The sequence below is a fragment of the Sitophilus oryzae genome, unplaced genomic scaffold, assembly GCF_002938485.1.
Source record: "Sitophilus oryzae breed Bouriz unplaced genomic scaffold, Soryzae_2.0 scaffold_1059_pilon_pilon, whole genome shotgun sequence".
Taxonomy (NCBI): Eukaryota; Metazoa; Arthropoda; class Insecta; order Coleoptera; family Curculionidae; genus Sitophilus; species Sitophilus oryzae.
Window position 1 is genome coordinate 3,428,279 of NW_022145681.1, and position 21,958 is coordinate 3,450,236.

The window sequence follows — 21,958 nt, forward strand, 5'->3', positions numbered from 1 at the left end:
TAATAAGCCAAGTCGGAGACAAGTGGCCGACGGTAGGGTCGCCGCTTCCGAATTTGCAAAATCGTGGTCAGTTGGGACGAGACGGACGCAGATATAGGATCAGGGTTGGGTTGGGAAACTATTTTTACGGTAGTATAACTATTCTATAGTATTTTTGTTTAGGTCAGTCAAGTTTGCCCCCCGTACTAGAGGAAATTCAAAAAGAGATATACTATATATTATATATTATTTTGCACACCATAAATGATATTTTGCACACTTACCTAAGAGAAACTAGAGCCGTTTTTTAAACGGGGGGCAAACTTGACCGTTCGCCTCCATTTGTTACGAAATTGATTTATTTCTATGTACATAGATTCGGCTAATTTTGCACAATTTTGCACACCAATTTTTAAATTTTGCACACCCTCCAGACGAAAGTTATAATGGGTTGAAAATTTGAAATTTCCCCCCATCTGTGACTAAATTGAAATTTGTTTATATCAAATGAATGGCCTAATTTTGCACAAATTTGCACACCTATTTTCGCATTTTGCACATTCTCTTGACAAAAGTTATAAGGGTTTGAATATTTGAAATTTCCCCCCCATCTGCCACAAAATTGAATTGTGTTTATATCAAACGAATCGGCTAATTTTGCACAATTTTGCACACCTGTTTTTGAATTTTGCATATTCCCCTGACAGTTATGCGGGTTTGAAAATTTGCAATTTCCCCCCCCCCCATCTGCTACGAAATTGAATTTCGTTTATATCAAACGAATCGGCTAAGCTAAGACCGGCTGACGAAAGTTATGAGGGTTTGAAAATTTGCAATTTCCCCCCATCTGCTACGAAATTGACTTTTGTTTATATCAAACGAATCGGCTAATTTTGCACAATTTCGCACAGCTACTTTCGAATTTTGCACACTCTCCTGACAAAATTTATAAGGGTTTGAATATTTGAAATTTGTCTCATTGTGTATGAATTGTCCCATTTAAAAAACATAAGTATGAGTCATATTTGAAAATGATAGATCTCAGCGACGTGGAAAACTGTACGAAACCAAGACTTCACCTTTTCGATAAGTTATAGGATAACCGAGATATGAGGGTTGTCGAAAAATGCAAAATTTTCAAAATTGCCAGGTATTTCAAGTAAGAGGGCTAGGACAAATATGTGTGTAGAATCTTTAGTTTCATCAATGTTCTTCTATGCAAGCTATAAATTATCGAAAAGGTGAAAACTAAGTTCCGTGCAGTTTTTCACGTCGCTGAGATCATTTTCGAAATATGACTCATACTTATGTATTTTTAAATGGGACATTTCACACACAATGGGACAAATTTCAAATATTCAAACTCTTATAACTTTTGTCAGGAGAGTGTGCAAAATTCGAAAATAGTTGTGCAAAATAGTGCAAAATTAGCCGATTCGTTTGATATACACAAAATTCCTGTCCACCATCTGTCACGAAATTGTGACAGATGGGGGGGAAATTGCAAATTTTCAAACCTTCATAACTTTAATCAGGATGGTGTGCAAAATTCAAAAACAGGTGTGCAAAATTAACCGAATCGATGTACATAGAAATAAATCAATTTCGTAACAAATGGAGGGGAACGGTCAAGTTTGCCCCCCGTTTAAAAAACGACCCTGGTTTCTCTTAGGTAAGTGTACAAAATATAATTTATGGTGTGCAAAATTGTGCAAAATGTGTGCAAAATAGTGGTATATTTATTTTTGAATTTCCTCTAATACAGGGGGCAAACTTGACCGACCTTTTTTGTTTTTATTCTGATTGTATTTCAGCAAGAGAGAATGTTAGATATTCCACAGAGTATTAATAATAATAATAATATACTTTTTTACCATAGCAACGGTTAAAATTGCCGTAAATCTATCAAAAATAGTAGATAAAATAGTACTTTAACCGCAAGGGTAGGTAGGATAGGTTAAAAACTGCATTTCTTCTGGCACGTTTTTTAATTGCTCATCCATTTTTAAAAATGTTTGTATTCCTTTTCATAAGTTATTCGGGATTTAAATGGAGGTAGTTTGGATATGGCGTTTGTCGCCTCGGCCTGAATATCTGTTGGTAATTTACTTGTTTCGTTTTGAGCCCTTTCTGTCTCCAATTCAATCAGCAATCGACACGAAAGAGAGTTAAAAAATATTGATTCAAAACTGACAACTAAAGAGACAGCTTTATTTATTTGTCAAATTAGATAGAAACCAATGCCAACCCAGCACAATATTTTTTCTACTCGTAATAAATTCCTTGAAATAATAATTTCTGAATATTTTTTAAAACGTAACTCGCTATGAAAAAAAATATTGTTTTATACACGACGATAAAATTGCATTATCGTCTCCCGAAATTAACTCACTCTCGTAAATTAATCTTTTCGGTCGCCGATAAAATACCATTTTATCGTCTTGTATAAAAAGAACTATATTTAACACTTGGCTACTTAAAACTAAAAATAATACATATCAAAAAACAATAGTTATTTATGATATAAGAAGAAGGATAATTTCGGATAAACAAAGTAGTCTCTGTCCAGATTAGCCTTAACAGAAAAAAGGAGATATTAACTCAACTTTAATACTGGTATACATATGTGCACATCCTTGCTGTCGGCACATAATAAGCCAAGTCGGAGACAAGTGGTCAGCGGCTTCCGAATTTGCAAATCGCTCTCCATTGTGTCGATATAGAAAGAGAGCCGTCGTATTTTTTTTGCTTTCCGATGCCGGTTGTTCGTTAATTTCTTTTTCAATGGAATGTGTGGCGTGGTTGAGGAATGACGAAGGGGGGGCCGCTGTGTCTAGAGTACTATTAGTGCTCAGTGGATTAAGATAAGTTTAAACTTACAGGCAGTACGTAAATTTAAAAGTTTGCATGCACATGCTTAATTGAATTACTTATTTGAGACACCCCATAAGTAAGGAAAAATACATAATAAAAAACTTTTATAAAAACACTATTAGTCAATGACTTCTTGGGTTTCTCTATCAAACGAAATATTATTGTTATTTTTCATAACATAACCCTATTATGTTTGTTTGCAATTTGCAATGATAATAATTATTATTCTTGAAATAGAGAATCAGAATCCAGTAATTATTGTTGGTAAGTGTTGTTTCAACTGTAAACTCATTAACTCACTTACCTATCCTCTCTTTTATGATCCTGTTATGCGTAGTTTCCTGTTATTTCATTGCAGTGGTAGAATCTTTGAACATTATTTTATAAATAAAAAATTAATTAAAATTTCCTAACGATTTACTCCACACAAACTCGCACAAGCAAAAATATAACGCACACGTATTCGAAGTCGTAAAAAATAACCAAGACAGAAGCATCAGCAGGACACCGGACCAGAATCAGCTGTTAAAAATCGATAATCCCTGCCAATATGTTGTATCCCACCCAAACAGTTCTCAACTTGGACCATGTAGGTACCGAAATTACCATTCCGAAATCGTAACTAAACGATCCCAAGGTATATAGGTTGGTACGCAAATAGGATCGTCCGATAACCGTCAAATCTCGATTGAAACACATTTGAATTACTGCGCACGGACGTAATCGTTCGGTGACGGTTCTGCGGCGGGTTGGAACGAACCTAATGTTATGGTGACGTGACTAGCCAATTTTGTATTAATCTTTTTAATCTAATTTTGAACTGCATTACATGACCGAATGAAATATAGTAGTAGCGGTTGGTCGCAGGGGGCACCCATCTTTCTTCTTAAATCAACTTTATTTCCCAGCTCGCCTCGTCCATTGTTACCGCTTCACCATATCTATACGTCCCACGGCCTCTTTCTCTTCGCCGATCGCGGCCCGTAATTGACGGTAGTCTATTCTCGAGATGGCCAATTAATTACTAAAGATACAGTATCGGCACGCGATCTTTATCGGCCCGAATAGTACCCGTCGCGTATCTTTATGCACCGCTCCTCTGTACCACTTGTTAAGCTTCAGATTAAAGGATCCGCGCCCAGTGCTTTATAGAACGGCGGCCGCCGCCAGTTGAAACCCGCGTCGCCTGTCTTGTAAACGCGGCGAATTCGGTCCGCCGATGAAGTTCTAAAGCTTGGAAGGCATTTTTATTTCAGAACGATCGAACAGGTACGTCTCCAAGCTCTCCAATATAAACTAATCGAAAAAAGTTAAGAATATCGTGTTTTCGCTAGGAAGAAAAATTTTCAGAAAAAATGTGTTATCGCTATTAATACCTATGTCAGTTGTGTTTAAAAAAATACTGTTTGTAAACATAAAAAATTGTACTCAAACAAATAAAAAGCATTATCATCAAAAATGTACATTTAATTTTTGTTTAGAATAGAAGTTGTTTGGGTGTTGCTAAGCGGCAGTTTGCGATATTGTGGTTATTCTCTCATCGATAATATGAACAGCCGTCATTTAACAGTAGACGAAGCAAATCAAGCCATTGGGTTGCTTTTTGGCGGTGCGCGACAGGTCGATATCGCTGATCGATTTAAAGTCACCTAAAGTGTAATTTCTAGACTTAAAACCCGATTTAATGAGACTGGGTAGGGAGGGTAGACCAAGATCGACAATTGCTAGGGAGGACCGAAGATTAATGATAGGAGCTAGGATGGATCCTGCAAGAAACTACACGTTGATCAGCCAGGACCTTTTGGCTGCCAACAGTCTTAAATCGATTAAAAAAAGCGGGTTTACATTGCTGTAGGCCTATAAGACGTCCTTCGTGATCCTATAATGATGTCGTCAGCATAAATTTCACCTGTCATTGTACCTTCACGGACATGCAATTCCGTTCGGCCTCCGGAAAAATTCCACTCCAGACAATTACACCTCTAACTCCAAAGGAATGTCCTTCTTGAACATATCGGTCATTAAGTCCTGTATTTCTTAGTCTCCAGACACGAACTGTACGTCTATCAGTACAAAGATAAAAGCGGCTTTCATCGCTGAACATCGCAGTATGCCACTCATCATTCCAGTTAGCTCTTTCATTACACCAGAGCAAACGTTGAGCTTTATGACCTCAACCTGACTCTCGCGATCAACGGAGGGTGTCTTATAGGCCTATAGCAATGTAAACCTGCTTTTTTTTAATCGATTTAAGACCGTCCGAGGGGTAATACGTACACTGTAAAAAAAAATGAGTGAAATTTCACTCAGATTTCACTCAATACTTTCTCAATTTCTGTCCACACCCGATTGAGTGAAATTTCCACTCTATAGAACTGAGTGAATCTTCAATTCTCAGAGTGATTTTGATCGATTTTGATAATTTATTCACTTTAAAATGAGTAAACTCACTAAGTGTTGAGTTCAAGTACACCTTTTATAGAGTGACTTTTACTCAAATTTGTGTTACACTTAACTCGATTAGTACTCATATCTGAGTATTAATTTCACTCAGTATTGAGATATATGTTCTAAATGATTTTTTAAAAGCTATATGTAAGCTACTTGTTATTTTATAACAGGTGGGCGGGTGCCTTTCAAAGGTAAGTTTCAGTTTAGGACATGGTCTCGAACATGTCCATTTCCTAAAATTCACTTTTGGGAGGCATCTGTTCACTTGTAATAAAATAACAAGTTAGCTTACATATAGCTTTAAAAAAATCATTTAGAACATTTAGTTTTTTTTTAACAAACCAAATGAAAAACTGTAGAACCTTCAAAAATAGTTTTATTTGTCATTTTTATTTGACAAAAACAAATAAAACCAAATATAACACTAGTATTATAATATCAAAAACATTTTAAAAAGTTTTCAACGCTTTTTGGAAAAAATACAGGAACTTTTTAAGCTAGACTTCTAGAAAAGTTGCATCACATCGCAAAAATTCGCTTTATTAAGAGCATTCGTCAGCTCGGCTACCAACATTCTCCCGCAGTTTTGGCGTTAGCTTCTTCTCATCCCCTATTTTCTAAAAAAGTTCTCTAAGAATCAATCATCTTTGCAAGGAATTAATCTTCCATCTAGGTAAATATGAAATTTACCGACAGTGAATTTGCTTTCCCCTTCTGCGATCAGGAAGGGTAATAATAGGCTGCCAGGTACAATTTCAATCTCACTCAGTGGAATGTTGATCTGAAAATAAAACCCAATTTTAATGAACTTCCATGTACCACGGAAAATTTCAACAAAAAAATATTTTCTCAAACTTTGATCGAAATGTGCAAACATTAATTATTAGAAAAAAGTAGAAAGTGTGAAAACCGCACGTCGATATAATTTTTCGTTTTCGACTAATAAGCAGTTAAAATGTGTCAGTTTATAGATGCACCCTGTATTTAGACAGTTTAAAAATTGCACCCAGTATATTTACCTATTTTCATCAGTGATTACACACAAAATTGATTATTTCCTTCCAAAATAGATTAATTGCTTTCAATTTTGACAAAAACAAATTAATATTGAGTTCATTTCCACTTAAGTGAGTGAATAAAACGAATTTAGTGGACAAAAAATCAATATTGATTTGTCTAACTCATTTTTAGTTTTAAATACCCTATATTGAGTAAAATGGAAAATATTCGGTACCTACTTCACACGACGACTACGAGGTAGTAAAATACCGCCATATTATATGGCAAAGCCCCAGTTCAGGAATGCATAGACTAGATTTATTTTAGGCCCCATGCTCGATCAAAGATTGCGAAAACTTAATTAAACTCATATGGTGCAAAAACTGATTTTTGTAATATTCAACTGGCCCTGTTATTATAGGGGCAGAAGAAATATAGTAAAAATCGTTTAGACACCACGTGCCCATTTAACATGAAACTAAGAAACTAAAGCACTGAAAAAATTATGTGATGGCTATGGCTAACCTAAAATATAATAATAAAATAATTAAGTAGGTGGTCTACTTACCGATATTCAGAAACTCCTCCTTCTTTTCCAATTGTTTCGACCTTGGCATCTTCGAAGGGACAAGACAACCTACGACTCGAACAGATAATTAAAAACTAAGGAACAGGGGAATAGCTTATTCGGTATCGAAGAAGCGCGTATGACGTATGATTAGTAATGAGCAAAAATACTCTAAACCGGGAGATTTCACTCAAGTTTTTATTGTGTTAATAAACTATAACATGAGTTTTTAAGTGAATTTTTCTATTTCCTTACTCAAAGATGGGGGTTATAACTCGAACATGAGCTTATTCAATCGCTATTGATTAAATAGAGATCATATTTGAGTAAAATGATGAATTTACTCTATTTTAGATGAAAATGTACTCAATTATTTCACTCAAAAAATTCACTCCCTGAGAAATATGTGTTCACTCAGGCTGATTTTTTACAGTGTACTCTGCTGGCAGCAAAAAGGTCCTGGCTGAACAACGTGTAGTTTCTTGCAGGATCCATCCTATCTCCTCTCAGTAAGCTTCGGTCCTCCCTAGCATTTGTCGACCTTGATCGACCCTCCCTTTGCCTCTCCATGACAGATCCAGTCTCATTAATTCGGTTTTTAAGCGTAGAAATTAGAAATTACACTTTAGGTAAAACCAAAAACAACCCAATGGCTTGATTTGCTTCCTCTATTGTTAAATGACTCTATTGTACTGTCTGTTCATATTATCGATGATAGAATAACCGAGTGAATTAATTTCGGGAGACGATAATGCAATTTTATCGTCGTGTATAAAACAATATTTTTTTCCATAGCGAGTTACGTTTTAAAAAATATTCAGAAATTATTATTTCAAGGAATTTATTACGAGTAGAAAAAATATTGTGCTGGGTTGGCGTTCGTTTCTATGTAATTTGACAAATAAATAAAGCTGCCTCTTTAGTTGTCAGTTTTGAGTCAATATTTTTTAATTCTCTTTCGTGTCGATTGCTGATTGAATTGGGGCCAGAAATGGCTCAAAACGAAATAAGTGAATTACCAACAGATATTCAGGCTGAGGCGACAAACGCCATATCCAAACTACTTCCATTTAAATCCTTAATAACCTATGAAAAAGAATACAAAAATTTTCAAAAATGGAAGCAATTAAAAAACGTGCGAGAAAAATAAAGTTTTTAACCTATCCTCGCTGTTAAAGTATCATCTAATCTACCCTTGCGGTTAAAGTACTATTTTATCTACTATTTTTGATAGATATAAGGCAATTTTAACAGTTGCTATGGAAAAAAAGAAAAAGGGCCTATTAAAACACTAGTATCTAAGTCAGGATCTAAGTACTGGCTTCACTTATTTCAATACTTACTGTATGCACGAAGTATTGACATACCCCTCTCAGAAAGTGATACATAAATTGTAAAAGAAGGATACAATTAAAGTCCCAAGTGGAAATCGACGTCGTCTCTGGTATCTTTACTATCGATTTCAACTGTACTGTTCTAGGCATTCTCGGCTCGCGGTAAATTTGTCGCGCCATCGCTTAACGATAACCACCGGGTATTATAGCCGATGCGTATCCGCAACTAATCCAGTTTTTCCACGGCCAAGACGCGACGGCCGCTCGAAGTGCTTGAAAAATGTGACAGTGTCGTTTTTCTTTTTCATTTTTCAACGTACTCGGACGATTATTGACAATCCGATGACGTAGACGGAACGTGTACGTGGAGAATGATAATTTTACGAGAGGTGCGGGAACTTTAATACGAGGTTTTAATGGAAAATGGACTGACAATAGTAGTAGCACAGATTATAAACTTATCGTCAAAAGGATTGTTTTTCGTGGTTCCAATTTTCACACTTAGCACGCCCACTTATGGCCTCTAAAATTGTGCACAGCGTCTGACCGGCCCAGTTATTACCTAATCTGTGGTAGTAGAATCCTTTATTTTATATGATGAAGTCAAATTATTATTTATTTAAAAATGTTGAATAATGAAAAAGTTTAATGCAATATTAAATAATGGCTTTCTATTACTATTGTTTATGTTATAAAGTTACGTTGGATTAACGCAGCGGTGTTTACAAAAAATAACTAATGTATTTTGTAGATTCTCTTATAGTGTATGGTGGCGAAATACCCAGAAGACTTTTTTGGAGAAATGAATCCGCCACAAAGGTATAAACACTATTTATAATATACAGGGTTGTCCGTACTGTATTCCGGAAACATATTCTGCAGATAAAAATAAGTAAAAAAGTTCATATAAATGTATGTCCTAAAATGCTTAGTTTCGAAGCTACATGGTGTAGAAGCTTCATTTTTATTTAGATTTTTTCCAAATAATAAGTAAGTAATCTGAAGTAACGTCAATATTTTGATGTATCTGGGAGTTTTTTGACATGAGAAATTTTATTTTGATGTCAATATGACTCCTACTTCTAGGGGGCGCCAAATACATATTTTTTAACTGTTTTGAACAGTAATAACTTTCGTCCGTACCTGTATGAAACGGTTGGGTAAAAAAATATACATTTTCGTGATTTTTTACGCAAAAAATATCTATTTGTAAAAATCGCTATGGGCAACCGTTCTCAGGATATTTAGAATCGGAATACTTAGTCAATATATCTCATTATTGGCAAAAAATAGACATACCTATGTTGAGTAGATAGTTATTTGACTGAAATGATAAATTTGGGAAATTTATTTTTTAGTCGGCCAAACCAATAGGTAACCAACCAAACCAAACCAATAGGTATGGTAGGCTATTAAGATCGGCAAAAAAAGTTTTTTTTAATTTCACTCAAAATGAGTTATTTGAGTCATAAATGACCTAAATACAGAATATTTTCATGGTGTCTGTCTGTCTGTCTGTCTGTCTGCCGTCTGTAACAGGATAACTCAAAAACCGCTAAACCGATATTAACCAAATTTGGCACAAAAATGGTTATTATATATAATGGTGGGGGGTTGGAAGGGGGCATGGAAGGGGGTTAAAAATTTTAAAAAATCGTAACTCCAAAATTACAGTAGCTAGCGAAACGCGGTTTTCAATTTAAGATTAGGAATAATATTTGCAACAAAAATTGTAATAACATCAAAATCAGTCAAAGTCGCAGTTTTTGAGATAAAAAAATTGGAAAAATTCCTTTACTTTGAAACTAAAAGAACTGCCTACCTATACGTGCCTACCGGCGCCAATTTTTTAAATTAATCATAAATTTTTCTTTGAAAAAATGATAATAAGTCAATGATGACATGATCAAATTTATGATTTTAGTATAAAGGAGCGTCCAGATCGGATGAGTGAGCAGGAGCGAGCAAGAATTCGGGTATGTTCTATGGGAACACTTAACTGGTGTGGACGGCTCTGCGAGCGAGCGAATGATTGCTTGCTCGCGCTCGAAGCTGTTCCACGCTCGTTACTGCTCGCTCATCTGGTCTGGACGCCCCTTAATAACTATTTAGTCAACATATTTTATCTATGTCAATGAGTCAATGACGACACATATTGATAATTTCGATTCCAAATATCTCGAGAACCATCAATCGTAGCGATTTTTACAAAGAGACATTTTTTACGTAAAAAACGTCGTCTGAATAAAAAAATGTATATTTTTTTATTCAGTAGTTTTATACAGTACGGACGAAAAGTGATTACTGTTCAAACCAGTGAAAAATATGTAGGTAATTGACATCAAAATCTAATTTCTCATGTCAAAAAACTGCCAAACACCAATTTTCATCCAAATATTGACGTTACTTCAGAAATTATTTGGAAAAAATCGAAATAAAAATGAAATTTCTACACCCTGTATCTCCGAAACTAAGCATTTTAGGACATATATTTATAAGGACTTTTTTACATATTTTTATTTGCAGAATATGCTACCGAAGTTTCCGGAATACAATTTGGACCACCCTGTATATTATTATCTTAATTTAATCATATATTAATCTCTTAATAAAAATAAAATGAAATGCAAAAAAGTTATGGAGTTCTATACAGGGTGGGCCAAATTGGACATTAATAAGAAACACCCTTTTCTATAGGAAATAGACGGAAAACTAAATTTCGATGTCTGGAGCTCAATTTGATCAAAAACATGATCTCTCATGTTACCGTTTCGGAGTTAAGGGGTGTTTTTAAAAAGTATGTATTTATAACAAATCGCTGTAACTTTTTTGCTATGGAAAATTTCGTATTTTTATAAAAAATTTCCAAAGCACCTTTTTACATAGAATTTAATGGTTTAAGTATAATCTTTTAAAGTTAATGATTTAAGAGTTATCAACAGAAAGATTGATTTTTTTATTTAGGACACCCTGTATAAGAACTTAAAATTACCTTTCAAAAAATATAGCACACTTAATATTCTCTGTTCAAGCCCCTTCACAACTCAGAATTTTAAAAAATTTGCCACTTTTAACTAGTATTGACGTTGGAGATCCTTTATTGGTGATCTGCCGCTAATGGAACTTCTAAACATATTTGTCCAGCAAAACGAGGCACCGCCTCACAATGCTGAAATTATCAACAATTTTTTGCAGCCAATTTCAATAGTAATTGATAAGCTAACCAAGGTCCCAGCCGCTGAACGTCGAGGCCGCCGGACTTAGCGCCTATGGATTTGTATCTTTGAGGAAGCCTAAATAATCTTATTTTTAAATTGCCCGTATACTCTAGACAAGAGATAGAAGTACTTAGCGGTTATGCGAGGGTATCTTTCAACCCTACTGAATTAATGAATTCCGCGAAAAATGTTCAAAAACGGTTCCGTCTGTGCATAAGAGAAGGCGGTCGACTTTTCCAACAACTCTTATGTGAATAGCAATTAGCTTAATGATAGTCTAATTTTAACATCCAACACGAAAACCTTTCTTGTATCCATTAGATTTATTCTGACACAATATCGCAAACGATCAAATAGGAAATTCCTTATTATATTTATTGCATTATTGACCGAGACGGAAGACATGCAATAAGTTAATTTAAAACTAAATCCGTTGAGCATATTCATTAAATTATTAAATAATCAAGAGATCAACTCTATAGCTTAGCATATCTTATCAATGCCATGATTCGATTAATAGCTACTTAGACAAATTGCCCATGCGTAATAAAATAGAAAAAAAGATACACACACGCGGTCAGTTATTCGTCTTAAATATAAATATGCTACAAAAAACATTAAAGTAAAAACACTGGAACATGTGCGATTTTATCATGCATAAAGGAAATTCTTAACAATTTCCTAATTAGAAGTTGAAAGACATTAATGATTATGTTAAATTTATAGTCTAGTAACGTTTCTATTTCTTTTCTTAAAATCTACAATTAAAGTTTCCTTTACACATCCATTTATAGTAAAAATTTAAGAGCAATGATTTTGCTGTTTAATGTACTGACAAAATACACATGGTAAAAAGAATTTAATCAAACAGGTTATTGACCAAACGTACTTTGTGTATACAAGGTGAGACTTAAATAAGTGCAAATATTTTAGGGGTAGTAGATTTCGGACCCAGAAACACAATTATGATTTTTTTTTCGTAAACAAAAGTTTTTAAAAATTTGGTATTTTTTGAAAAAAAAATTTGGATTGGTTTGAGTGATCTTTTTAGTTTTTAGTTAAAGCACATAATTTCTTGATAATATGGTAACATACGTAGTAAATTAAATTTACAAGAAAGAAAACACAGAAAAGATCCAGTGGTTTTCAAAATTTAAATAAAAATTATTTTTTTTTGGAAATCTTCAAAGTAAAATAACTCGTTTTTTTGGACTTATTTGAAAAACGGCAAAGGAAAAATATATTTATTTTATCAAGATCTACCAGCTCTGAAAATATTTGCACTTATTTGATATAAAAAAAAGTAATGAAACAAAAATTAACACTCAGTATACAGAATTAAAGATGGATAGAACCAGTGTTTCCAGACACACAAAAATCTGTTTCCAAAAAGGTATTTTTTTATCGAATTGTAAACGATATGCCATTTAAAAAGAATTTTTAATTCAATATTACAACCTCCTTAAATTCAATTGGAATTAAGCACCATTAAAAAATAATGGAGACTGTGGGCCAAGTAATGACTTCCAAGGCTTGACCTCGCCAAAATTATCATAGACTGTCATTCCCCAACCGCCTTTGACGCCGTTTTTTTCGATCGTATGATATTTTACATAAGGAGTAGGAAAGTGATTATTGTCGGAAAATTAACTAAATCTCGACACGCAGTAATGAAAATCGGAAAATCCCCTTTAGAGGTTTGTAATTATTATTGAAATTGATAGTGTTTACAATGCACAACCATTAATTACAGAAGTAGGTATACTATATATTTTATTTTAAAAATTCAAATATAATAATTTTCACGTTGTTAAAATCTACTCTGTGTCCTGTGTCACATGAATGCTGACAAATCTTAGATTATGTGAAAATCGCCCTTTCTTAAATAATCCTTATGATAATAGTCTTTATATTCGAACATTTAAGGGTATATATGTTTCACCAATATAAAATTTATCACATTGAGGAGTGAAGAAGCAGAATCACAAGAGAGAGAATATCACAAGGAGTGAAGAAGCAGAAATAACTACTATCGAGGAAAATAATATCACTTTACTTACTACAGACCAGGAAAACCTAAATTTATCAGAAAATAATATGCCTCGTAATATGCCTGTATATGATGTATAGATTTCTCTTATAAGCGGCCCTCACACGATCAATAATATTGTCAATATTTTGGATTATTGACAATATTATTGAGCGAGATAGATTTTTCTATTCTCTAAAGTAATTTTTTAAAGCTTATGAAAAGATAGTTAATGCTTTGGATAAAGAAACGTCGTTATTGAAAAGCGCCAATCTTTTGGGTCAAAGTCATATTCATTTCGACTAAGAGATCCTTTTTTTCAGTGCAGGAAAGCGTCATGGTGGCTGGCGGTCTAACACGGTGGCGAAAGGTTATATCGATAATTCCGCCGAAAATAAAAGAAAAATAGCGTCAAAAATTTTAGGCTAGACGGGAGGTAGTAGTGAAGCAAACATTAAAAAAAATAAAACCAAGTAACCAGAGCCCTTTCAATTTACCTGCATGCACGGCTAGTCATCAGAATCAGAATTTGAATATATCGAATACAAGTCCGGGAAAGCTGCTTCATCAGGCATTTACTTGAGAGATTGTTCAAACTGTATCATTAACATTTACAATAAATAAGTTTTTATGTTTTTATAATTCTTATCAATAGAACAGTTTATTTGTATTTAGTAGGTATTTACTGCAAAATAAGTGTTTGACAAAATATATTTTTCTCTTTGGTAGTCATCTAAACAAGGAGTACCGTAATGAAAATGTGGAAGTTAAGAAGCTCTTAACTCACTCAAAATGCGTGAGTTAAGAGTTTCTTAACTCACTGACGTAGATAAAGTCAGTTACAACACAAAAGAGATGAGAGAAGAAAACCTGTGAAGGAAATGGGAGTAAAAGTAGAAAATGTAATATCTTTCAAAATATATGTCACTCGTAACCAAGGGAGATGACGGAAGAAGTCTAGTGAAGGAAACGGAAATAAATATAGAAAAAATGTGATACTTTCAAAATTAGGGCCAGTAACATCAACATTATATATGCGCATAAAACTAGTAAATAAAAATTATTCCCTCACTGCATCATCGCTGGCCAGCCTAGCGTGACCGCTGTCCATAAAGGCCATCGCTATATACACCCATTCGTATCACCTCTAGCGGACGTTTGCACATTACATATACTAATGTATTCCGAAGTGTTTTGTTTTGCAATTCGGACCTTTGACGTGCCCGAGGCGTAGGTGGGCGTGGCTCGCGGTTCCAGCGCCTTCTTCGTATTGGTCTCGCCGATGACGACGGTTGACAGTTTAATGTCCATCCGTTATTTGCCATAAACAGAGTACAATTGTCGGCGGCGGCGAGGTTTTTTGCGCGTTCATTTAGGGCGCTAGTAGGACGGTCGACTGCTGATAAACGAGCGTCAGTTGGAAATTTTTGTCGAGGGACAGCAAAAGAAACAACCGCGATGCGATCGGATGAAAACGTCCTCACAGTAGGCGTAGAAATATAATTTCAATTCGAGATATTTTTTAATGCTATTAAGGTAAATGCACCAGGGCTCGTTACATTAAGAAAAGTTCATAATAAGTATAGTGACATTGATGTAACGCAACGTAATAATAAAATATAATTTTATTAATACATTACGGCGACGCACAGTGCTTTGAAAGATAGGGTTTGCGGACAAAAATGAAATGAAGCATAAAAACAGGTTTTTAAAAACATGTTTAATTAAGAAAAAATCTTGATTGTAAATAATAAATCAAATGAACTCAATCGTGAACGAAAACTAAATAAACTTTAAGAAAAATTATCGTCTGTCTCAGAAACCAATCATAAATCACAAAATTCTTTGCTCTAAAAAAATATAAACAAAAATAATACATTCGGAAACTATAATAAACTTTAACAAAACTTTTCTGTCTCGCACACTAACAAAAAAATCATAAAACTTTATTGTAAAAAATGTAAATTACAGAACACATTCGTAAACTATAACAAAGTTTTACAAGGGCTTCATCAGAATATTGACCGACGTTCAGCAGTGATTGGATTTTCAATAAAATTTTATTTTTTCGGTCACCTTTACCACTTGCAATCCACTCTTCTAATAGGTCAATATTTTTTATGGTGTGGTCAGCACCTAAAATAAATGGATCCGTGACATCACACCTCCCTAGTATGCTAGCAGAGCGCAATTAAATTTGAATCTGTCAAAACCAGGTTTTTGTGAGAACAAAAACTCGTCAATTTTTTTTGTTATAACATAAATGGTTGAAAAAAATGCGTGTTATTATAATCTAAAAACCGCATATTGATACGATTTTTTGTTCAAAAGTTACATACTTTTTGAAATTTTAACTGTAAAGAAAATCCTTAAAGTTGATGAATTTTAACTAAACTTCATTCGGCTTCTTAGAAGCCCCAACAGTCTCCCTGAAAATTTCATCAAAATACCTCCAGCAGTTTCGGAGCTCTCGTGACAGAGACATACAGACAGAAAAAAAATCATACTAGCATAAGTTGCCAGTAGTTGCAAAAAACCTTTACAATTTCAATAGCCCAAGGTCCACATTATTTAATAAAACTGAAAGTACAAGATGTTTGGCATAGAACTCAATAAAAGTTTAATCAAAGTTAATTACAACAAAAGACTAGATTATTTTCAGTCATTTTTTACTGCCGTATAACTTCGTACCCAAAAATGAAATTGTATATTTCATAATGTACAAAAATAATACATACCTTGGTTAGCTTCCATGGCAGGTTTAGTTTTTTTTTAACGAAAAGGCACTTGTTGGTACAATTCGTTTTAATCACAGTAAACGATGGATAAGACAATTTTATTTCTTCTATATTTTTATCATTTTTCATAATGTTTTGCAAAGATATCGAGTATCCTAACAATAAAAGTAATCCTGTTTGTGGTATTTCGATTATTTATCTCTGATATGGGGGCAATTTTTTTTTTGCACGCAGAATTTTGATTATTGTCCATAGGCGAAGCATCGTGCGACGGTGCTGTTCGCCTGGAGAGCATTAAGGTTGATTCTCACTATACCTTCCATATCAATTCCCTTCCGTTTCCCTTCCGTTCACATAAAATATTATATCATGGAAATGAATAGGACAATGCACACTATCCGTTCCGTTTCCCTTCCGTTCCATATCTTTTCCTTCTATAATACGAGTACTAAATTCTATTTTTTTGGCGGACGGACTGAAGCGTATCGGAAACTGCGTTGTCAAGTTCTTACATTTGTACCAGCTCTTTTAACATTTTGCCGATATTTATTTATTCTTTCACCTCTTAATTAAATCTATTACCTTTTTCAAAAGATACAAATTTTTAAAATAAAACTTTCGTAATGATATAAATTGTACAATAAAAAGTATGGAACTGATACGGAACAGAAGCTTACGTATAGCGTCAATACAATAAAAATACGGAACGAATAGGGAATGGAAACGAAAGGTATAGTGAGAATCAACCTTTATAGGGTGAGTAAGGTTTGTGCTCAAATGAGCGCCACTGATTCTACCTAATAGTTAAATAACATTAAAGATTCAGAAAACTGTTTTATTAGGAAAAGATGTTATTTACCAAGATGGAACCTCATTCATGCAATTAAACAAGTAAGTTTCTAACCTACTAAATCTAAATATATTAATTAAAATTAATACTTGATTATAAAATGCGTTTGTTTTATAACAAACAAAAAATAATGAAATAGGTTTATATTTTGAAAATCAATTGAGGTTAAAATATTATTTAAATTTGTAATTAAAATATACAGGGTGTAGTTCCTGGAGTTCACCCTGTTCAATCCTGTCCAACATTGCCGTGATCAGCTGCTGCTGTTGGATAAGTTACCCAGGCTTGTATACTTTTATTTTCGGGTACACTATAAAAGGTATAGATAATTAAGTCTGATTTAATTTTATTATTTTTTTATAAGTAATTTTCAATATCTGTACTTAATATTTCACTTAATTTAATTATACAGGGTGGCGCACTTCATTCGCCTCGGTTGATTATACAGAAATGGAAAGATGTAGAAACAAAATATTTTATGGGTATACGTGGAGAGGCAATGTGCACAATTTAAAATTATTTTGAAACATACAGGGTGTCTCAGAACTAAGATCCACACCAAAGTTATATTTTTTCTTATGGAATACCCGGTATTTTATTTCATTTTTGGATTCTTGGGCCCAAAAAAAGACATTTATTATAAAGGTTAAATATGTTTAAAATCTTTGGTTTTTGAGATATTTAAAGATATTTAAATATGCACGCTACAAAAGAATTGATTATTAACATCCTGTACATTACTTTTCAGAATTAATTCTGGTGCTGAGTTTAAAGGTAAAGAAATAAATTTTACTGAAAAATGTCATTGCTTCCTTAAATTTATACAGGGTTACCAAAAATTGGTGATCTATTTTAAGGACTTATTTTACATAAAAACTTTGTTATTTCAAATACAACACCCTGTATTTTCTTAAATAAATCGAAGCAGATTCAAATGCTTTTTCAAACTATATTAAGGTTTCCTATACCTATCTATCTCAGATTTTGAATAAAAAGCGATTTTTAAATAAAATGGCATGGCAATCAAGATAGTAGGTATCGCCATGGCAATTTTCTAGTGACAGTAACTATTTTCAAAATCGACATTAGTTTATGGATATTATTATTTAAACAGTTTACTAAAATTTACCCACAATAGTTTAATAAATAAGTATTCTTTATTTTATGAAGAAAAATAAAGCCGTATCTGCTGGCGGAACGAATGGATATGTTATTAGTGATTTTATTTTGTGAGGAAAATTATTTCTTGGCTTCAAGAGCTTATGCTCAGAGATATCCAAATAGGAATCTTCCTGATAAGTGTTCCTTTGAAAAACAACTTGTCCTATTTCCTATTTCGCAGAGTTGTTAGTGTAGTTTATTAAAAACCTATTAGGCAGAAACCTGTCGTTGGAAGTGAAGAAATTGAATTTGCCGTAATTGGCTCTTTTATAGAAAATCCATATATCTACAAGTTATCGTAAAATAAAACAAAGAACTACTTCGTTTTTCTTTATAGAATAATAAAAATACATATTAATAAATATTATTTATTAAATTATTGTAGGTAAATTAAATAAAAGTAAACTGGTATAAATTTAAATAAAGTCTATAAACTAATTTCAATTTTGAAAATAGTTACTAACTGTCACTAGAAAATTGCCACGGCGATACCAGGCATCTTGATTGAAATGAAATAAAATACCGGGTGTTCCATAAGAAAAAATATAACTTTGGTATGAATCTTAGTTCTGAGACACCCTGTATATTTCAAAATAATTTTAAATTGTGCACATTACCTCGCCACATATAATATTTTGTTTATACCCATAAAATATTTTGTTTCTACATCTTTCCGTTTTCGTATAATCAACCGAGGCGAATGAAGTGCGCCACCCTGTATAATTAAATTAAGTGAAATATTAAGTACAGATATTGAAAATTACTTATAAAAAAATAATAAAATTAAATCAGACTTAATTATCTATACCTTTTATAGTGTACCCGAAAATAAAAGTATACAAGCCTGGGTAACTTATCCAACAGCAGCAGCTGATCACGGCAATGTTGGACAGGATTGAACAGGGTGAACTCCAGGAACTACAGCAAGGCCACAAATCTTTGTTGAGTTGAAAAACAGGGTGGATGTCTCGACACCATCCGATCACGTGCAAGTGAATGTAAAAATAAAACCACCAAAGCAAAAAAGAAAATCAGGAAAAAGTAAAAACCGGAAAAAAAACTGTGGACAATATTTAAATTAATATTTATGGATTTTAGGTTATGATACCTTACCCCAAAGTGTAACTAACAACTTATCCCGGTACCATTAACAATTGACAAAAATTAGTGGATCCATTCAAAATTGTTATCCAAATCTAATGAAAATTATTAAAAGAATAAGAAAAGAAAAAGGCAAAAAAACGTGAATAACATAACTTACCCAATATCTGGCCACATCCACATGGCACACCAAAAAAAAAAAACAAATCTGCTTTGGTTCAGGCAAGCCCTTGTAACAATCCATAATACTCTCCAACAACATCAAAAAATTACACTCGCAACCCCACAGGAACCATACAGGCTTACCATAAGGAATCCACCGGGAAAAGAACAATTCTCGACCAAAATGAACCTTCAAAGATTTTGACAATCTAAAAACGACATCAGAAAACGGAAGTTAAATAAACAGGTATCATGCCATGTTTTTGCTGGTCTTCCTGTATCAACGAATATAGGAGGATAAACTGGATAGGTATTGAAGAAGAAATCATCTTTTACTGGCCACAAAATCGTCAAAGTAAACATATCAAAAAACTACCAGTACATTTCTTGGACTACATTGAAGATAAAAGAAGATCAGTGTTGCAGAAATGTTGCAAATATTGGACAAAAATTACTAGAAATATAAAAAGTGGTATGGTTTGGTGAGTGGTACTAATTCTTTTTAGCCGACCATACCAACAGGTATGATAGGCTATTAAGATCGGCAAAAAAAAGTTTTTTTAATTTCACTCAAAATGAGTTATTTGGGTCATAAATGACCTAAATACAAAATATTTTCATGGTGTCTGTCTGTCTGTCTGTAACACGATAACTCAAAAACCGCTAAACCGATATTAACCAAATTTGGTACAAAAATACTGTGGCACCCGAGAATCTGGCCAATAATTTTTGATGTGATGTTGAAATCCGTGTGGAGAACTCCAAACTCCCATCGGACGCGACCCCAGGTGGCGGATAGGGGAAATAACCGCGGACCAAAATTGGAAAAATTCCTTTACCTTGAAACTAAAAGAATTGCCTACCAACTTTTTATTAACATATTTTAGTATGGGCGGCTATACGTGCCTACCGGCGCCAATTTTTTTTTCTCAATATTAAGGGTCTGTCTTATGCCGAAAACACTACGACGTGTACCGCATATCCTGCTTGTCCCTTTTCTATATCTGCAACTACTATTTTATCCTAAATTCCGTAATCCTGGGACTTCAAAACGGGATCCCGATCCCGAAAATTGGAAACCCTAATTGTATTATAAATATTTGTAAGCGCTTCTTTAAAGAATTAATTATTTATTAACATAAAGTAAAATAAATCATTCACGCAGATCATTTTAAGCTTATTTTAAACGATAAATAGGCCTAAAATGATCGTGTATGCAAAACGCCAACCAAAAAAACATTGAACATTCCCCAAGACCGTTTAGAATAGACAATGACAATTGGTGGTAAATATTTACGAAGTCAAACATTCCTACCTTGCTTTGGGTGGCGTAGTCCAGAGCCAGCATACAATCGTTGTATCCATTTTCAGTCTTAATGGTGGTCGCCATGGGACCGCAGAGCTGGCCCAATTGGCCGCCCACGGAGTCGCGGTACCACGGGTACATATTCATCTGAAAGGAAATGATAGATATAGAGTATGTACCTACTGCGTAATAAAGCAGCTTATAATGTAATTAAACTGCTCGTCATTAAGTAACATTAGATACAAGTTTGATTTTTATTGGTCATGTTAAGCTATATTTAATCAGATTATACATGTTCATTTCAAACGAGTTAGACAGTAAAAAAGATATATACAGTTTTGAACTATGTGTAAATATGTAGAAATATGTAATATTAAAACTGAAAGAAGGGAGAGGTGACCGAAAATTGTAATTTAAAAACAAACTTAAAAATTTTATATTATAAGTGCAAACCTAAAGTATACAGGGTGACGTACGTGTACTCGGTTGATTATACGAAAACGAAAAGATGTAGAAACAAAATATATTATAGGTATATGTAGAGAGGTAACGTGCATAATTTAAAATTATTTTGAAATGTACAGGGTGTGTCAGAACTAAGATCGATACCAAACTTATATTTTTTCTTATGGAACACCCTGTATTTTATTTCATTTTTGGATTCTTGGACATAAAATAAGGCAGTTATTATAAGGGTTTAATATGTTTAAAAGCTTTAGTTTTTGAGATATTTAAAGATATTTAAATATGCATGCTATAATAAAAAAGTTTGTCAATACCTTGTTACATTACTTTTCAGAATTAATTCTTGTGCTGACTTTCAAGCCAGAGAAATAAACTTTACTAAAAAATTTGATTGCTTCCTTAAATGTATACAGGGGTATCAAAAATGGCTGGTCTATTTTACATATTTATTTTACATAAAAACATCGTTATTTCAAATACAATACTAGGTATTTTTTTGAATAGGCCGAAGCAGATTTAAATGCTCTTTCAAACTATATTAGGGTTTCCTATACCTATCTGGCTCAGATTTTGAATAAAAAGCGATTTTTCATTAAAATTTTAATCAAGATGGCTGGTGTCGTTATGGCAGTTTTCTAGTGACAGTAGCTATTTTCAAAATCGACATTAGTTTTAGACACTTAAATCTTCTTCGATTTAAATCTTCTTCGATCTATTTAAAAA

At 33.4% G+C, this 21,958-nt stretch overlaps 1 protein-coding gene across 2 annotated transcripts in view; it reads right to left on the minus strand.

Annotated features, from left to right (window-relative positions):
* LOC115876713 (zinc finger protein rotund-like) overlaps positions 1-21,958 on the minus strand; it is a 567,417-nt gene that overhangs the window by 510,459 nt on the left and 35,000 nt on the right. For both annotated transcript variants that reach the window (XM_030892619.1, XM_030892626.1), the window contains exon 2: positions 20,780-20,917. In XM_030892619.1, the coding sequence (XP_030748479.1) occupies positions 20,780-20,917 (138 nt within the window). The remainder of the gene's footprint in view (positions 1-20,779; positions 20,918-21,958) is intronic.